General features: G+C 45.0%; 1 protein-coding gene across 6 annotated transcripts in view; it reads right to left on the bottom strand.

Annotated features, from left to right (window-relative positions):
* The window catches only part of ROBO3 (roundabout guidance receptor 3), a 334,276-nt gene that overhangs the window by 151,978 nt on the left and 165,164 nt on the right, over nt 1–17,134 (bottom strand). For all 6 annotated transcript variants that reach the window (XM_081843253.1, XM_081843252.1, XM_081843251.1 and 3 more), the window contains exon 2: nt 8,651–8,977. In XM_081843253.1, coding sequence (XP_081699379.1) covers nt 8,651–8,977 — 327 coding nt within the window. The remainder of the gene's footprint in view (nt 1–8,650; nt 8,978–17,134) is intronic.

A 17,134-nucleotide genomic window follows, 5' to 3' on the forward strand; every position in this document is an offset into this window, starting at 1 on the left:
GACATGATTACTGGAGCGATTTGTTTATTTTTTGCACTTTTCAGGCGGCTCCCCGCAACCCACATTCCAAACTATGAAATCCACTGAAAGCTAAAATTATCTGGCAAATCCGGGGCTCGCAAATGCTATTTTGCCAATGCGGATTGCAGCTTCCTGAGCAAGAAGGAGCCCCCCCCCGAGTTGTCTGCAGGTAGAACATAACATCTCCTAGCATGGGATGGAAAGTTAATTTCTCTTCGCTTCACGGCAAAGAAGAGCAGCCCTCACCCCCAAGGGCATGTGTGTCTGGTGAGGTCTGTAGTCCTCCCCCCGCCCACCCCTAGTTTCTGCTCTCAGCAAAAGCCCATGCGGGACGTCCAGGAGCCCGGCAAAGAAATATGTTCCTGGATTGTTTACCCAGCAGCTGCCCCCTTTCCCAAATTACATAAATGCATCCTGTCTGGGTAATGGACTGAGAAGTGACACAAAAATCAATAAATAATTCCAGTTTAGAGATGGCTGGCAAGTGTTCCGAGACACTGCCCATGCTGTGGCCCGGCTCTCAACGGAGCTGTCAGCCCGTTGTCAGTGACTCAGACACATTTCTGTCTCCAAAACACCTCAGAGAGAGAGAGAGAGAGAGAGAGAGAGAGAGAGAGATGGGGTCTCGGCCCCGGCCTCATCTAGGAAGGCTTTTGTTTCCCTGGGATGTGGGGAGCGGGACAGCACCAGTGATGGAGACAGGAATATAGACCCCAGTGTGTTTCGCAGCTTAGACTAGGGCCCTACCAGTTATTCCAGAACTCTCCCTTGACTCCCTGTTCTAGAACCTGCTTCACCATGTATGCGCTGAGGTAAAACCAGCAACACTTCTGAAAAGTTGACACGGAAGACAATCACCTTCAGAAAGGCTCGGTGGTTGTTACAAAAGGTATTTCCTCATTCCCCACCACTACCCCTTCGTTTCGATGCAGTCATGCACAGTTTTCTCAAACTGTGGAATCTTCCATTGGGCAGGATGAAAATATAACTTCTAGCAGTATCCTTCAACCTTGGGTCTACAGATACTTGCTGGACTACAATTCCCATCAACCCTGACCCCTGACTAAGCTGGCTGAGGATGATGGGAGTTGTAGTGCAAAACAACAACCCCCGTTTGTGGACCCGTGGTTGAAGAACACTGACTTACGGAACTGTGTGGATGTTGTTTATGTATTTATTAGAAAAGGAAACTCATACACCTCTACCCGAAAGTCGCCAATATCCCACCATCACCTTTGTATAACAACAATTGGTCCTGTAAGTGTGTGTGGAGGATTTCGGCGTATTCAGAATTAAAATGTGCTCCCCCTTTAAGTATGTATTTAGATGTGTTACGTCTCAAAATGCACATTTAAATGCATCATTGCATGCTCTTAAACTGTGGAGAGCAGCATATTAAGTAATAGCCCCCATCTATGAAATGCTCTTCCCATCTGGCACCAACTTTGATACCATTTGGGCAGCAATGATTTTTTTAAAAAATAAGTTTATTTTCATCACTTAATTTTATTCTTGTAAATTACTTCAGGACTTGGGAAGTGATCCATAAATGTGATAACTAGCTAAGGAACATTCAGAAAAGTGTGAACTGGAAAGGGAAGTTCCAGTCCGCACAGGTGAACAGCAAGTTGTCTCATAGAGGAATTCACAAAGACCAAAAACCCTCAAGCATCTCTGGTCCATCTGGTCCAGCTTCCCACTGAAAGATTCCATCACAGCAGAGTTGGACCAGTCTTCAGCATTTCATTGCCAATATGACTTTCAGAACCTTTATCCAATAAATGACGGCGGAGGGATCCGAACTGGAAGCCACTCCAGCAAAATGGAAGTATGTCTCTCTCTGTAAAAGTCCTGCTGTGTCAAAACACTAAGGCTTTTAGATAAGGTAGCTGCAACAAGTCCAGTTATGTATCTCCACTTCCTCTAGGTCTAAAAATACCCACAATACTTTGTGTAACAGCCACTTACGGCATTTCGGTTAGGCATTAGCGTGCCAGCAGGACCATTTGGCAAATTCCCCTGAAAATGGCCTCATTCTATTCCTCACAATCATTATGAGATGTTATCTGCAGTCCACTAGACTGCAGTCCCTTCCAACCCCCCACCTTCCCCATCACTCTTCTGATGGAGGATGTTTCAACCATTTACCTGAGGCCTCATCCGTCATTTAATGGGAAGGCAACAGAAAATCCATTTGGGCCATGGGATGGACGTTCAGGGAAGGTCAGGCTGCTCACTAATTGCTACAAGCTGAGCTGTTCCCTCTGCCTTTTCTGAACCGTACAAAAGGATGCGCACGAGGGTATATCAGCCTTTTCACCGGTGCCAGAAAATCACCTCAGACCCTGACAAAAGGCAGTTCTGCTCAAGTCCCTCAGCTCCACCCTAAAGATGCTGCTCGCTCAACCCCTTCTTCCTTTCCCCATTTAAAGGTTCTTTTTCCCTGCTGGGAGCTAATCTTTGACCTCACATCCTTTAAATCTCTCATGCGGACACAACGTGATGCTTCAGAGCCTTTCATTAAAAGCAACGGCTAAGACAACGCTAAAAGATAGGGAATCTCTATGGCACCAAAGGGCCACCTGCTTGAGCAGGATACGTTGGCTTAACAATATGCCCCCCGTATAAGGCATTCCAGGGGAAAATTGCAAGCCATCAAAGGCTTTCATTCTCTTCCCCTTCCAAGGGTGAAGTGGTATGGCTTAGGTTTACCAACTAGACCCAAAAGTAAGGCACTTGGAACAGAGCCTCCATGGAAGATCACTGGGCATGGCAAGGCAAACTTTTCAAAAGTATGTAGAGCTCAGACCAGTTAGGGCCTTAAAGGCTATGATCAGCATCTTCAGTTGGACCTAGAAGCCAAATGGAAGTCAATGCAGGAAGCCACTAGATGGAAGTTATGGTTAGATCCAAGAAGGAAACTGAGATGCTCTTACGATCTCTAAACTTAGAGAATTCTTTATGTAAGAAAAGTGAGCCCTGTTGGATCAGACCAAAGGTCCATGGAGACCAGCATTCTGCTTCCCAAAGAAGCCAACAAGATGCTTGCAGGAAAGCCCACAAACAGGACATGAGCGCTATAGTCCTCTCCTGCTCTTGTTCCCCAGCCATTGGTATTCACAAAGCCACACAAATCCAGTGTGGAGTCCCAAAGACAGTTGGATGGCGCCTTGTATGCCTCCTTCCGGCAACTTCAGCAGCCAAGCTGGTGCCCAACATATTGCTCTGCTTTCCTTTGGACCACATCAGTGAGGCCAAGAGAGGGGTCTTGTCACCTGGGCAGCCCAGGACCTCCATACACACTGCCCTGGCTTGTGCCCTGGGTAGGTCACTGCAGCAGTTTGACTTCACCCCCAGAGGCACACTCCATTATCTCTTGAGACAGATGGATGATGACAATGACAACAACAACTGCTTCTAATCCCAGAGATAGCATAGGAGAATCTTGAGTTCAACTTGTGGCCATGCTAGAAAAATGAAAGACGCTCTCCAGGAATTATATAAACTTGCAGCACATAAGACAGGTAGCTTCCAGGTACAGTGGCTACTGATTTGTTTGTGGGCCCAGTTCAAGGTGTTGGTTATTACCCTAAACATTTTAGGATACCTACAGGGCCACTTCAGTTGTGGGTGCTCTTTTGCATGCCCCATCTCTATCCAGGTTATATTTTGTGAGGACATGACTATGAAACTCCCAACCCTGGGAGATGTTTTCATTCCAACAGGTGTTTAATTTGACAGGTTAATCAGTATTGTTTTATGCGCCATCTTGTTTCTATATTTTATTTTATAGTTATTGAAATTCCTTAAAGTGTTTGCCGTGGTTTTTCATATTGTGTTTTGCTTTCAACTGCTTTCCTTTCAACCTTGCACGCTTTTCAAAATGGAAAAGTGGGCCAAAAATATGTTAAATTAACAAACAAGATGAGATGTAAATCATGCTGATGTTGCTGGCTGAAAAACAAGGGCACTACAAGGCAAACTATTTGTGTTGCTGGTTTTTCTTTTTACTGATCGTTTTTGTTACATGTCTTCAGAATTGAAACTGCTGCCACTGGAGAGTTAAATCAGCCTGCACTGCCAGTAAACAGAGAGTAACTCCTGCCAGAATTATACCAACATTCAGACAAATAAGACAGATCAGCACATATGCTGGCTGAACCCTTAAGTGTGTAAACCGATTTCTCAATTAGCTAAATGCCATCTTCAAAACTGTTTAAGGGTTGCCACCACTAGAATGTGTAATTGTAACAATAAACAACAACAATAATATAGCATGCTTAGCTCTTGCCAAAGTGCCTATCAAAGCAATTGCAAACTTTATGAAAAGCGTTACGCATTAAAGCATGCAAACAAATAGTTTTCTATATATTCCCAATGTGGCTTTCACATTGAATGAGTTGCTCCCCAAGCTATGCGTTCAAGGGAATGACAGATCAGATTAGCTAGCATTTGTTGTTTCCTATCGCAGGACACTCCCAGGCACAATGAAGGAAGCTGTTTTGAACTATACTAGCTCTTTGCCTAAGAGTGGTTTTTTTCTCCTTCCATTGTAGAAAGCCTACTTGGCAGGCTAAGCTGAATATTACTGGTGAATGATCCCTTGCTGCCATGTGTGTAAGGAGCCAAACCTCAGTCTAGAGGTTTGTGTTGGAGAAAGAGAGACAGACAGACAGAAGAGCAAAGAAGAGTACATAAGTCTAAATATTTGTGAGAAATCTACACACAGCTTTGTGTTTTCTGGCTTCTCCAGAAAATCAGGATTACTCCTTGCATGCAAAATCAAGAACTATTGCCATTTAAGGCAACGCTCGCTCAGTTTTCAGGCATGAACTTCTGTAAGCAATCTCAGCCCACTTCAATAGCTACACGGAGTGGACTAAAACAGGGGCAGATAAGCTTATGGGGCAAAGCAGTAGCAGGTACCGCTGCACAGCAAAGCTGATGGTAACTCAGTTTTGCCTTGTGCACCTGGGCAGCAGTTTCAGCAGAAACACAGACCCAGTTTATACGAGATGTGAAACTGTGATTTGCTACTATGGACTCACAGGCCTTCCCCCTTCCTTTACTCCTTGCGCACTCCAGTTTCCTGTAGAAACGTATTCAGCCATTAATCCAAACTGGTACAGCACGTTAGCGACAAATATTCACACAGCTGTTCAAAAATAATTTTACACCATTTATCAAATATGTGAGAAAGAGACAATTACTTACAAAGTGCCATGAAAACTTACAAACTATCTAAAATGAACTTGCAATATCAGATTTTACTAGGTTCTTACAAATTCTTAATAATAATAATACTAATAAATTTTATTTATATCTCGCCCTCCCCAGCCAAAGCTGGGCTCAGGGCGGCTAACAACAATCAAAATAATCCAACGATTCTAAAAACATTTCATTATAAAAATTAATGACTCGGTTTTTCATTTTTTCTTGCTTTTAAAATAAGTTCAAGAAGATTCAAGAAAAGGGTAAGTTCAACGTTGTTCCCGGCAGCTGTGAGGTGCTGATGAAGTGGCCTATGAAGTAATAAAGAAGACAGGATGCCAGAGTTCTATCCCCCTTTTGCCCTAGTAGTCCATGCAGTTGAGAGGCTGCTGTTTTGCCCCCAGTGGGGTCAATTTGTTGGGATTGGCAGATAGCACACTCCCTGAGCACAGTTTTCTGGGCTTCTTCAGTTGTCCCGTGCCATTGATGCGTCTACTAGTGCTAACTGATAATAATCCAAACGGAATCTTACCAGAATCAACATACAGTGGTACCTCTGCTTATCTACTTAATTCGTTCTGGAGGTCTGTTCTTAACCTGAAACTGTTCTTAACCTGAAGCACCACTTTAGCTAATGGGGCCTCCCGCTGCTGCCATGCCGCCACCGTGTGATTTCTGTTCTCATCCTGAAGCAAAGTTCTTAACCCAAGGTAATATTTCTGGGTTAGTGGAGTCTGTAACCTGAAGCGTATGTAACCCGAGGTACCACTGTAAAAAGTAAATATAAATTCTCCCACTATATCCAAAGAATCAGTTTTGATGCAAAAGTTCATAATTATGTACTTACATATCTTTGAAGAGACAATTTCTTGGCTTAAGCACACAAGACTGAATAGCTTAGCAAGGTAGCCCTGTTTGATTACAGATATATATATACACATTCTCTCATTATATTTTAGGTAGTTTGTAAGTTTTCATGGCACTTTGTAAGTAATTGTCTCTTTCTCACATATTTGATAAATGGTGTAAAATTATTTTTGAACAACTGTGTGAATATTTGTCGCCAATGTGCTGTACGAGTTGCACTATCTTTATTAACGGCACAGGTTGCATTTTTCTAGCATTAATCCAAACTGGAGCAACTATGTTTTGTGCAAACCACAGTTTTCCTGCAAGCCAGAACTGGAAAACCAGTGGGCAGAGGGAGATGGAGAGGGAGAACCTGATGCCTGGCATTATATGTGAAACAGCACACTGTCTCTGTCTAAAACCCTATCCATATGTTCATCCAAGTGTGGAGGGGGGGCTGGGCTTTGCCCCATCATTCCTGCTGTCCCTGTCCCTAGAATCTTTGCTGGCCTCTGGAATAATTGTCTATTTTATCCCCCTCTATATACACACCCACTTCCAGCACATCAGCTTCACAGGGAGCCATTTTATAGATTTCCCTTTGATGTCTGCATTTTGACCAATTACCCTGGCTGCAGCACACTCCTTTGATAGCTTTATTTCCACCATAACCTGTTATCAATCCAGCCAATAGCCACAAATCACAGAGGGCTAGTGGTCAAAGGTCCCCCCCTTACCAGTTTTGGAGATCAACTAATGCTAAGTTCAGCTTGGGAGGTGCCTGAACATGTTAGCGACTCCAAGGGCTTAACCGAAATGGCATTTCATTTCCCCTGCTGCTGGTGTTTGGCCTTGTCTCAAGCAAGGCCATCATTCATCTTGTGTCACTTTCGGCAGGCCTGAATGCTTTTCCGCACTGTTTGTTTGTAGATCTTTGTCTCCATAAAACCATTAAGGAAGACAATGGGTGGAGAGTACCTTGGAAAGCAGCGCAGGAGATTGGTTTTGAGGTCAGGGCAGATAAATAATGAACCTGGATATCTTCCGTGCCCACAATCCACACGGCTGTTTGCTTCTCAGGGACCTTTGCTCCTTGAAAGGCACAACTAGAGAAGCCTGCCAAGAATGCAGCCAGGCTAGTTGCTAGAAAGAGTTTATAACCAGAACTCAATGGACTTATCAACAGAGTGTTTGCTTATGTCTTATAGATGTTGGAAAGTGACCTGAGCAAAATTGGGAGGAGGGGGATTAAAAACCTAGAAATAGGTAAGATTCCTTCACTCAGATGCTTGACAACCAGCAAAGAAAACAGACATACTCTTTTTCCTGAAATGTTTCCAATACCAATGAACAAGCAAACTTTTCAGAAATATATCCTACATGCATTCCAAGTGTCCCTGCTGACCTTTTCCCTGGTATTTGTACCAGATCACTCCCTTTATACCTCTGGTTCACCTGACTCACCATTGTCTACACAGCTTGGGTGGAGAACCTGCGGTCCTCCAGATTTTGCTGGCCTACAACTCCCATCAACCCCCTCCATTGGCTATACTAGTTAGAGCAAATTAGATAGAGCAAATTATACTAGCTAGAGCAAATTAGAGTTAGGCCACAGGTTTCCCACCTCTGTTCTACATTAACTGGAGGAGTCAGTTTCAAAATAGGGGTCTTTCCCTACCAAGAGATTCCATGATTTACTACTTAGATGTGTCTCTTCCCCACCAAGAGAATTCTACAGTCTTCAGTCATCGCCAGCAGTAACAGATTATACATACGGCCCTGTTATTGGCTATATGAAGGCTGATATGGTCTGCACACCTCAACAACAAATTTAGAGCCCCAATCCCTTCAAATCAGAAGGCACAAGACTTTATGCAACATTTCCAATCAAAACTCTTTTTGGCATCCTAAGCCCTTTGCTTCGTTTAAAAGGAGGGAGAGGAGAAACATAAGGAGACCTGCAAATCTATCTGAAACACTATCAGTTAATTCACAGGCAACACGCAAACACATGGGCAACACTGTGTGAGGCAGAATGTATTCTGCTCTAGGTGAAATGATCAGGTAGCAGGAATTTGAAAGCGCCCTCATCGCTCCTCCCTCCAGCTATTTGCTTAACTCATTTTGTTCAACAAACAGCAACACCCAATCCCTGTCAGTGGATGAGATTAGCAGAAACATTTCTATTCCCTTTCAGTTTGGGCATTTAATTTTTAATCAACATGGTTTGGATGTGGCTGGGAGTTTGGAGGAAACTGGGGCAGGGGAAGAGAACAAATTATAGATTGGCAGAAAGTACTTAAGGGTATATCTCCAGGGCAGCTGCTCACATCTCTTGCCATATGTTCTATAGTGCTCAACTATAATTGCAAATTCAAATGCACATGGGAAGTGGCTGTTCGCAGAATTGGGACCACACTCAAACCACATTTAATCCCAATATCATGAACCACCATTCAGGCCACACAGTTGCCCATCGTTTATGGGAGCTGATGAGCATGGCATCGCTTGCAGAGTATCACTTAAGACAAGCCAAAGTTCCATCTCACTTGTTCAGTATTCTACTTACTGGCTACCTCCAGAGATGCGTTCCTGCTGACCGCCTCACCCAGGTAGTTTCTGGCTACACAGACATACACTCCCTCATCCGGTTTGCTCCTCCGTCCATGCACGATACGCAGAAAGAAAAGGGAGCCGCTGGGCAGCAACATGCGATGGGATCGAGGGTCTTCCTTGTCCGTCTCCACCCGCTCCCCATCCTTGTACCACTCAATGATGGGGGTGGGACGCCCTTCCGCTTTGCAGTTCAACGTTGCTGGCTCCCCCTTGGACACAATGAGGTCGGAGGGATGCTCTACTATCCGCGGAGATGAATCCTCAAGGCGAGGCCGAGAGCCTGAGGTGCAAAAAGAGAGAAATGGTTATAGAGAGCAGCACAGAAGGGACTGTTGCAGAACTAAAAAAAACAAGACCAGGCACAGTTCAGACATCAAAACCATGATTTACATTACAGGTATGTGTTTTCTCCAAGGTCCACCCCCACCAGCTCCACTTCCCTCCCTCACTTACCTGGTCTGCACCAACCATTGCTTGTTGTTAACCTGAACTGAATAAATATATTTCTTGCAAACCGGAGTTTGCCTCCAAATCCAGCATTAGGAACCAAAGCAAGCCCTTGTTTCCCATTCTGATTTGGAAAACAACTTTGGTTTCTGCAAACAGTATCCAGATGCAACAGCAAACTATGGCGGTCACAAATTCAGAAGTAAGTAGGGAGTGCACAAGTCTGAGATATGCTCTGCCTCAATTTTGGCTTGACATCTGAACTGGGCTATTGTAATGGAAAAGGAAGGGCAGTGAATGGCCAAAGCCAATTCATATTCCAGAGTCATTGATAGTTACAGTGCCCAAGGCTATTACTGCTCAAACTCATACTACCACAAAATGGAAAAACTACCGTCAAAAGTGAACATTTGCCATCGTTGAAGGTCCCATACAGCTCAAAGAGAAAGAAGCAGCATGCAGTGGCCTGGGTATTGGAGAGTGATGGGAGATCGAGAGATCGATGTCAACAGCTAAAGAATGTGGAATACCGTCCCCAGGGAAGCTTGCCTGGCAACTTCATTACATATCTTTAGGTGCCAAGTGAAAAGGTTTCCTTCTTTATTATGATATGTATTTTGTATCTTCATTTCCTATGTTTATGTTATCCCTGTGAGTGATTTAAACTTTTAAAAATAATTGAATTTTAAATTGCTGTGACCTGCCTTGGGACCTCACGGTGAGGGGCAGGTAAGAAAAGGAATAGACGTTGATGAGGCTGATGTCAATGAGTAGAGAGGGTTTTTTTTAGGAGGCTACATGGTCACACAGGTTAGGAAAGCTGGTCTTCAGAAGCATAGGCGAGTGTTGTGAACCAATCAAAATGGAGTGTTCTGAGGCCGCACCATATTTGGAACAAAGGCGACAGGAATATCCCACGTGGGGAGTGGGGGGGGATGCAAATGGCCACTGATTAGGTCACTGGCAGCGTACTGACAGTCAGAAGAAAGCTTCCACCTCATCAGGGCTAATTAATGGCTGAATAGAGGTGTGTGCTTGTGTTAGCAGTTGGCAAACGATCAAGTGCATAATTAGACATTAGCATACATCCAGAGGGTCTTGCACCTCTAGATCCCAAGAGAACGAACAATCTCCTTTCAACAACAGCCGCCCTTCTCCGTCAAGAGCTGTTTCCTCTCTTGGGATTGCTAGGAAGATGCACAAGAGTCACCTGTGCAGCAAAGCTCAAGGAGCCACATAGTTCCAGGGCATGTACAGAATGCCAGCCACACCCAAGCACCTCAGCAACAACTTGTCCTTTTAAAATCCATGAAACTGAGAGGCTGCAGCCACTTTTGCCTCTGGCCCCGACCACCACTAGAATGTGGACTCCAGACACTTGCCTAGATGTGGCCCTCAAGCTGTAAAGAGTTTCCCACCTCTGATTTAAGCAGAGCTTGGACAATCATCCATTGGGGATGTTCTAATTCTTGATTAGTATTACAGGTGGCGCTGTGGGTTAAACCACAGAGCCTAGGACTTGCGGATCAGAAGGTCGGCAGTTCAAATCCCCGCGATGGGGTGAGCTCCCTTTGTTCGGTCCCTGCTCCTGCCAACCTAGCAGTTCGAAAGCACGTCAAAGTGCAAGTAGATAAATAGGTACCGCTCTGGCGGGAAGGTAAACGGCGTTTCTATGCGCTGCTCTGGTTCGCCAGAAGCGGCTTAGTCATGCTGGCCACATGATCCAGAAGCTGTACACCGGCTCCCTTGGCCAATACAGTGGTGCCCCGCAAGACGAATGCCTCGCAAGACGGAAAACTCACTAGACGAAAGAGTTTTCCATTTTGGAGGTCCTTCGCAAAACGAATTTCCTATGGGCTTGCTTTGCAAGACAAAAATGTCTTGCGAGTTCCTGCGGGTTTTTTCCCCTCCCCCCCTTTTTCTAAGCCACTAAGCCGCTTATCTGCTTATCCGCTAAGCCGCTAAAAGCCGCTAAAAGCCGCTAAAAGCCGCTAAAAGCCGCTAAAAGCCGCTAAAAGCCGCTAAAAGCCGCTAAACCGCTAATAGCGCTAATCCGCTAAGCCGTCAATGGGCTTGCTTCGCAAGACGAAAAAACCGCTAGATGAAGAGACTCGCGGAACGGATTCTTTTCGTCTTGCGAGGCACCACTGTAAAGCAAGATGAGCGCAACCCCAGAGTCGGTCACGAGCGGACCTAATGGTCAGGGGTCCCTTTACCTTTAATCAAGCAGGAACTTGGACAAGACGGCTAACAAGGCACCCTCTAACTAGGATTCTATGACCTCCCTTTCACAGTTCTTCCTATGTTTTGCCCTAACGAAATATGTGCAAGGTGTTTTTTTACTTAGGCATCTGCGCCTGAGTAGTGCTGACATTTAAAGAGGAGATGTTAAAAGCCCCAGGCGATCTGGGCAAGACCTATTCCTGTGGCCCTCCTCTCCAATATGGACACTTGGATTTTCTCCAGATATGACTGGATTGTATCAAGCGCGCATGGTGGCATTTGTGCAAAATTTCTACTTCCAAGGAAGGGACAGGTCTTAATTTCGGTGCTGCCTGCGATGAGTCCCAGCCCCTCCCTGGGGTTCTCTACGCATATAAATGATTCTCAGCTGAAGAGGCCCCTGGTAAGACAAATTGTGCTCTAGGCAGCTATATAAACTTAGAAGGTAAAGTGTCGGACAGAATTAATCCTTTTAATCATCTGCTAAAGCCTCTGGAAGCTGCCCAGAGACTTTTTTCAGCACCTTAGACAGAGCAGAACTTAAAAGTCTGCTCCTACCTGATTTAGCATATGCTCTCTTTCCTACATCTCTTACATAACTAATGGATGAAAGTGACTCGCTCGTGTCTTTTTGATCCTTGCTAGCCTTAAAGACTAAAAAATTATAATGGCATAAGCTTTTAGGGACTATTGTAAAATTCATGAGATGGGTGAAATGCTATCCTGAGTTACAGGTGTGTGTCTAGGTGTGGTGTGAGCATCATACAAAAACACACAAACACAGTTAAAGGAGGAGGATTGTAAACAGTGAGGTCAAAGGGGAACAAAAAAAACAACAACACAAAGTACAGAAACAGTACTAATTACATAATGAACAGTGGCCATTCACAAAGCAGTTATTGTTGCTAACACAGACATCCTGGCATTGGTTAGCCAATTAACATATGCAGTGTGTTGTTGTTTGTTAAAGAAACCTTTGACCCAATTCAGTCCACACAATGGCAATGAACCTCTTGACAAATTGTCATGTAGTGGTTTCACGCTGCAGCACAGTCTCTCTCTGTGGTTCCTTTGAAGCTTGAAATGCTAACGCGCAGATTTTGCACACATCAGTTTTACATCTTAAAACAGCCGCACAACCGCACAGTTCTGGGTGCAAGCACCTAACACGTTTAGTTTCTACTATGGATAGAGAAGCAAAAGCGACAGTCCTCATTGCAATCCTTTGTCGCAATTCCAGGTCCTCCCTTAGAGGAGGTACTGTTTCAATCCATTACTGTGGAGATGGGTCTCCACAAACTTTGTCCCAGTGAACTCCCCAGGAAGGTTGAAGAGGTCAATGAACCTGACCTCAGAGGCTCAAGCAGTTTTCCCAAGAGCCACAAAGAAAGCGAAGATAAGCTCAACTGGGGAGCAGGGGTGGGGGGGAGCTGGCCCAAAGCAGAGCTGCCATTTCATAAAATAAATCTTCGCCGATTTAACTATAGGTTTTAACAAGGGAAGGCATGCTTTGCTTTTAGGTTATCTGTGTGTCACAACAGACACCATCTCCTTCATGAAAGAGACGGAGGCGCTTCTCTAAGAACAAACAAGCAAGTAATTAATAATATGCACAACAACTGAGCTACAAATTTCACACTGGTCGTTCATATCCAATTCTATTCATAGCACCGCATCTTCACACAATTCCCAACAACATTTCCTTAGCATTCTAGCACAATCACACTCCACTCTGTCACCATGAGGGCAGGAAAGACTCCATCTCAAAAAACTTATGGCAAATATTGAAACCAAGCCACTACAGAGGGTCACACTGCACCTTACTTCTAATTATTAAGATAGGGGAGGCTAGATCCTTATCTCCCCCATCACAACCCCCCAAACTCTCCCCTCACCACTAAACAGTTACCAATACTGTATTAAACAGTTTTTACTAGTACCAATGGGATCTTTGCCCTATTAGTGCATGGGGGAGGTGGAGTTTGAGGGGGTCACAGAGTGGGAAGAATTAAACCTCCCCTCCTCATGTGCTGCGGTCCTGATCCAGATCCAATGCATGCTTACTTTTGAGTAAGAAGAACATAGCTGCAGACTACATTACAATGTGTGGTTTGACCCCAAAATCCTCCCCACATAAATGAGGGAGAGGCAGGGAACATATCAGTTAGCTCTAGCATGTCCCCATCAGGGGCTTCACATGGGGGGGGGGAATACCTGCCACAGGAAGCCTGCTGAACTCAGGCAGATTCCCCACCCTCTTTTTGTTTTGTCCCTGGCTCACTTTTGGCAGATGGTCTCCAGGAGGTTTGCTGTGAGGCAATGCGGCCCTTGGGCTGCAAGAATTTCCCTACCCAAATTAAGGTTCTCAGTCACGTTAGGGGGCTCCATGAATTTAGCAGGCTCCTCACTGCAGACTATCAATGAAGATAAGAGGGGGCAGCATAGAGACTTAACTGGAAAGTCAGGGCTTGCCAGCATGTTCCTGCTCTCACTCATGCAATTCTGAATGCATTGGGATGGGGAGAGACTATATGAATAGGGCTATTATCTTTCCTCCTGTAGCTGGAGTGGGGAGGAACTAGGGATATCGGAGAATTCAGAAGGAAACAGAAGCAGGCCGCTGAAACTGTCAGTGTTTGCTTATTTGTCCCATGCCTTCAACAGAAATCAATCCAGCAAATGCGATTGGTATTCACTGTTGTGGTTTTTAGTCTGTAAACAATATGGTCATTGATTATGTTTCTCCCCCCGTTTACATTGCATCTCTTTTTCAATGAAATGAATAGAATGGAATAATGTAACTCCAAAGCAGTTGCATAATAATTATGTATTTAATTACGTAACATTCCACCACAGCAGACAGCGAGATGGGGAACACAGTTTTGTCAGAAGCCGAACTGCAGTGGAATGGAAACAGCATTGCATGTTATGAACATGAGGCAGGAACAAAATCAACACTTTTTAAGATCCGTGGGAGGAACACACACCTTTCTTGCACATTCACAAATTGGGGCCAGGTTAGGGAAGGGACTGCTTCACCCAATATATCCCTGCTCGGCAGCTGTGCTCCATAGATGGGGCACTGCTGAGTGTACCACTTAGTTTTTACTAGAAAAAGGCTTTTTATTAGAAAGGTTTTTATTGTTGCAGTTCCAGTCCCTTGGAATTGGCTACCGGCTGCAATTAGACAAGCTAGATGTTTAGGTGGCTGCTGAAGACACGTTTGCTTAAGAAAGCTTTTCTTGAAAGGCTCTCCCTGCCTATTTTATAAAACATTAACCGTAGAAATGCTTTTATTGTTTTAAGGGTCTGTTATCTTTTGTATTTTATCTCATCGTACACAGCTTCGATAGCTTCTGGCTGTGAAGCAGTTTATACATCTGTAAAATAAACGAATAAATTTTAATTCCTAATCCATGCAGAAACAGGATAATGTCCCACCACCACTTGACCCTAACCACTGCCTGAAAGCCTGTATTCCAGCTAAGCCCATAAAGAACAAGGCTCTCACATGAGGTATTTGAGAAGTCTTATCTGCAGACTTCACTCAATCAATAGTGCTGAAATCCTAAACTCTGATAAGCTCCAGGGATATTGATCTGTTTACCAATCATAACAATGATGTCACTCATCCTGAGACCCTCCTCCTACCCAAGAAGAACAATGGTTTCTTTTTTATTTGACTGCTGCTGATTTTGATCTAGCCCTCTTCGCTGGAAAGGAATCTAGGGAACTTATTCTGCTACACAAGGGGCAAATGACTTGTGACCAGGGAGATCACTGCCTGGAGATATTCCCAAGGAAGCATGCTTAAAAGCAACTTCAAAATGGGGAAGGGGAGAATTGACTTCAAACAGTAGTTCAAGAGGAGGTGGGCTTAACCCACCCTCTGTCAAGGTTCAGCCTGACCAAGACTCTGGAGATACCCCATCAAAGGAGAAGTCATGGCAGTCCAACACACAGCCCAAGGGAAGGATGCGGCCCTTAAGGCCTTTTTTGCCCCCCTTGACAACATTAGATACTCCACCCCACCTTGTAGCCCTTGTCCTGCCTTCCCAAAGCCAGGTAAATGAGGGACTGGGCTCTGGGAAGAAGCTTTGTGGGATCTGACAGGGTTTTAGAGTCCTCCAGCCTCCTTCCCAGAGCCTAGTTAGCACTTTCCCAGCTTTTGGAAGGTGGTGTGAGGGCTCTAGGACCTCGCCACAGCATTGCACCTCTTTCTCAAAGCCAGGTACCTCACTTAAGTGGCTTTGGAAAGGAATCAGGAGGGCTGGTGGGGGCCAAATTATGGCCCCGCTCCCTCTCCCCGTGCAACAAGGCAATGTACGGCCCACAGGTTCCGTGTCAAAGTGCTCTTGTGACTGCCCTGCCCTAGAACAACAGGAGATTCTGGAGGGCCTGCTGAGGTACCAAGTCCCAATGACATCTTGTCAGGCCACCCCTGGATGACCCCAACACCTTGTCTTGACTCCCAAGTCTATTCTTTCATTCCCAAGGCCCATTTGGGCCCATTGGGAAACCCACTACCTTCCAAGAAGCTTCATCATCAGGAGCCTACTTAAGAGCAATGGTCTAGAGTGGAGGAGGGAGCAGCCAAAGACCAAAACGGTGTACTTTGTATCTTAGCAGGTAACCAGGAAGTGAAGGGACTGGTTGTAGCAATATGAATCTCTCAGTCCATCTTGGACCTGTGCTGGATATAAATTCCCCCTAGGTCACCCTTGTGTCCCAGGTTTTGTGAACTCCTGTCTTGGCTCCAGGGACAATTGCAGTTCTTGCCATCAACCTTAGCCAACAGTGACTGAACAACATTTTTGGCTCTCCAAATGTTGTTGGGCTCCCAGATGCAATCAGCTGCAGCCAGAATGGGGGTATTCCGGAGCACCACCACCCTCAGCCAAATCCCCCACAGCTATTTTCAAGCTCCCAAGAAAGACACCGAGAAATTGAAGCAGATGAACTCCTGCTTGCCAGGTCTTCAAGTATTAACTTGCTAGAAAGAGAGGAAGAGGCCTTGGATGAGTTGGAGTTGAGACCTGTCCCACTGGACATTGCCATGAAATATGGCAAGGGTGGGGGACTGGAGGGTGGGAGAGATAAACCAAAGATAAAGTAAATTGAATGTCATTTAAAGAGGATTTTTCAGATGAGAAGAGAGTTGCTGAGACTCCCAAAGAGAGAAATAGCAAAGAGATTTGAATTCAAGTGTGTGTGTGTGTGTTGGGGGCAGGGAGGGATTTACTTTAATACATATGGGGGAAATAGTCTTGCAGACAAGTCAATAGAACTGAGAAACAGGGCACTTGGGAACACTGGCAGGCACAGGGTAGAAATTGGCAATAATTATGGAGGCAGCGGACAGGGTAAAATGACACAATAGGAATCTCTAAATACATAAGAGCATGGGTTTCAAGGTCATGCAGAAACTACTGCAATTATGGAACATTTAGGAAACGGTTTTATACTCGGGCAGAATACCCATCTGCCGTACTCTGTACTGCCTGCTCTGACTTACAACAGCATTTTAGGCCAGAGAAGGGTTTTTTCCCCATCCCCTGCCACCTGAATCTTTTCTCCAGAGATGCTCAAGATAGAACTTGGGACCTTCTGCATGTACTGCAGGCCCTTGTCCATTGAGCTACACTCTCGTCCATATAGCGATTTCAGGTAACTCTGCTGCAGTAAGGTTCTGGAAAGCAAGCTGGATTCAGTTCAAACAATTGAGCCACTCTTTCATGTTGTAGTAATTCCTAGGAACATGGGCAAC

This window comes from Podarcis erhardii, assembly GCF_964252035.2.
Source record: "Podarcis erhardii genome assembly, chromosome: 16".
In the NCBI taxonomy this organism is placed as follows: domain Eukaryota; kingdom Metazoa; phylum Chordata; class Lepidosauria; order Squamata; family Lacertidae; genus Podarcis; species Podarcis erhardii.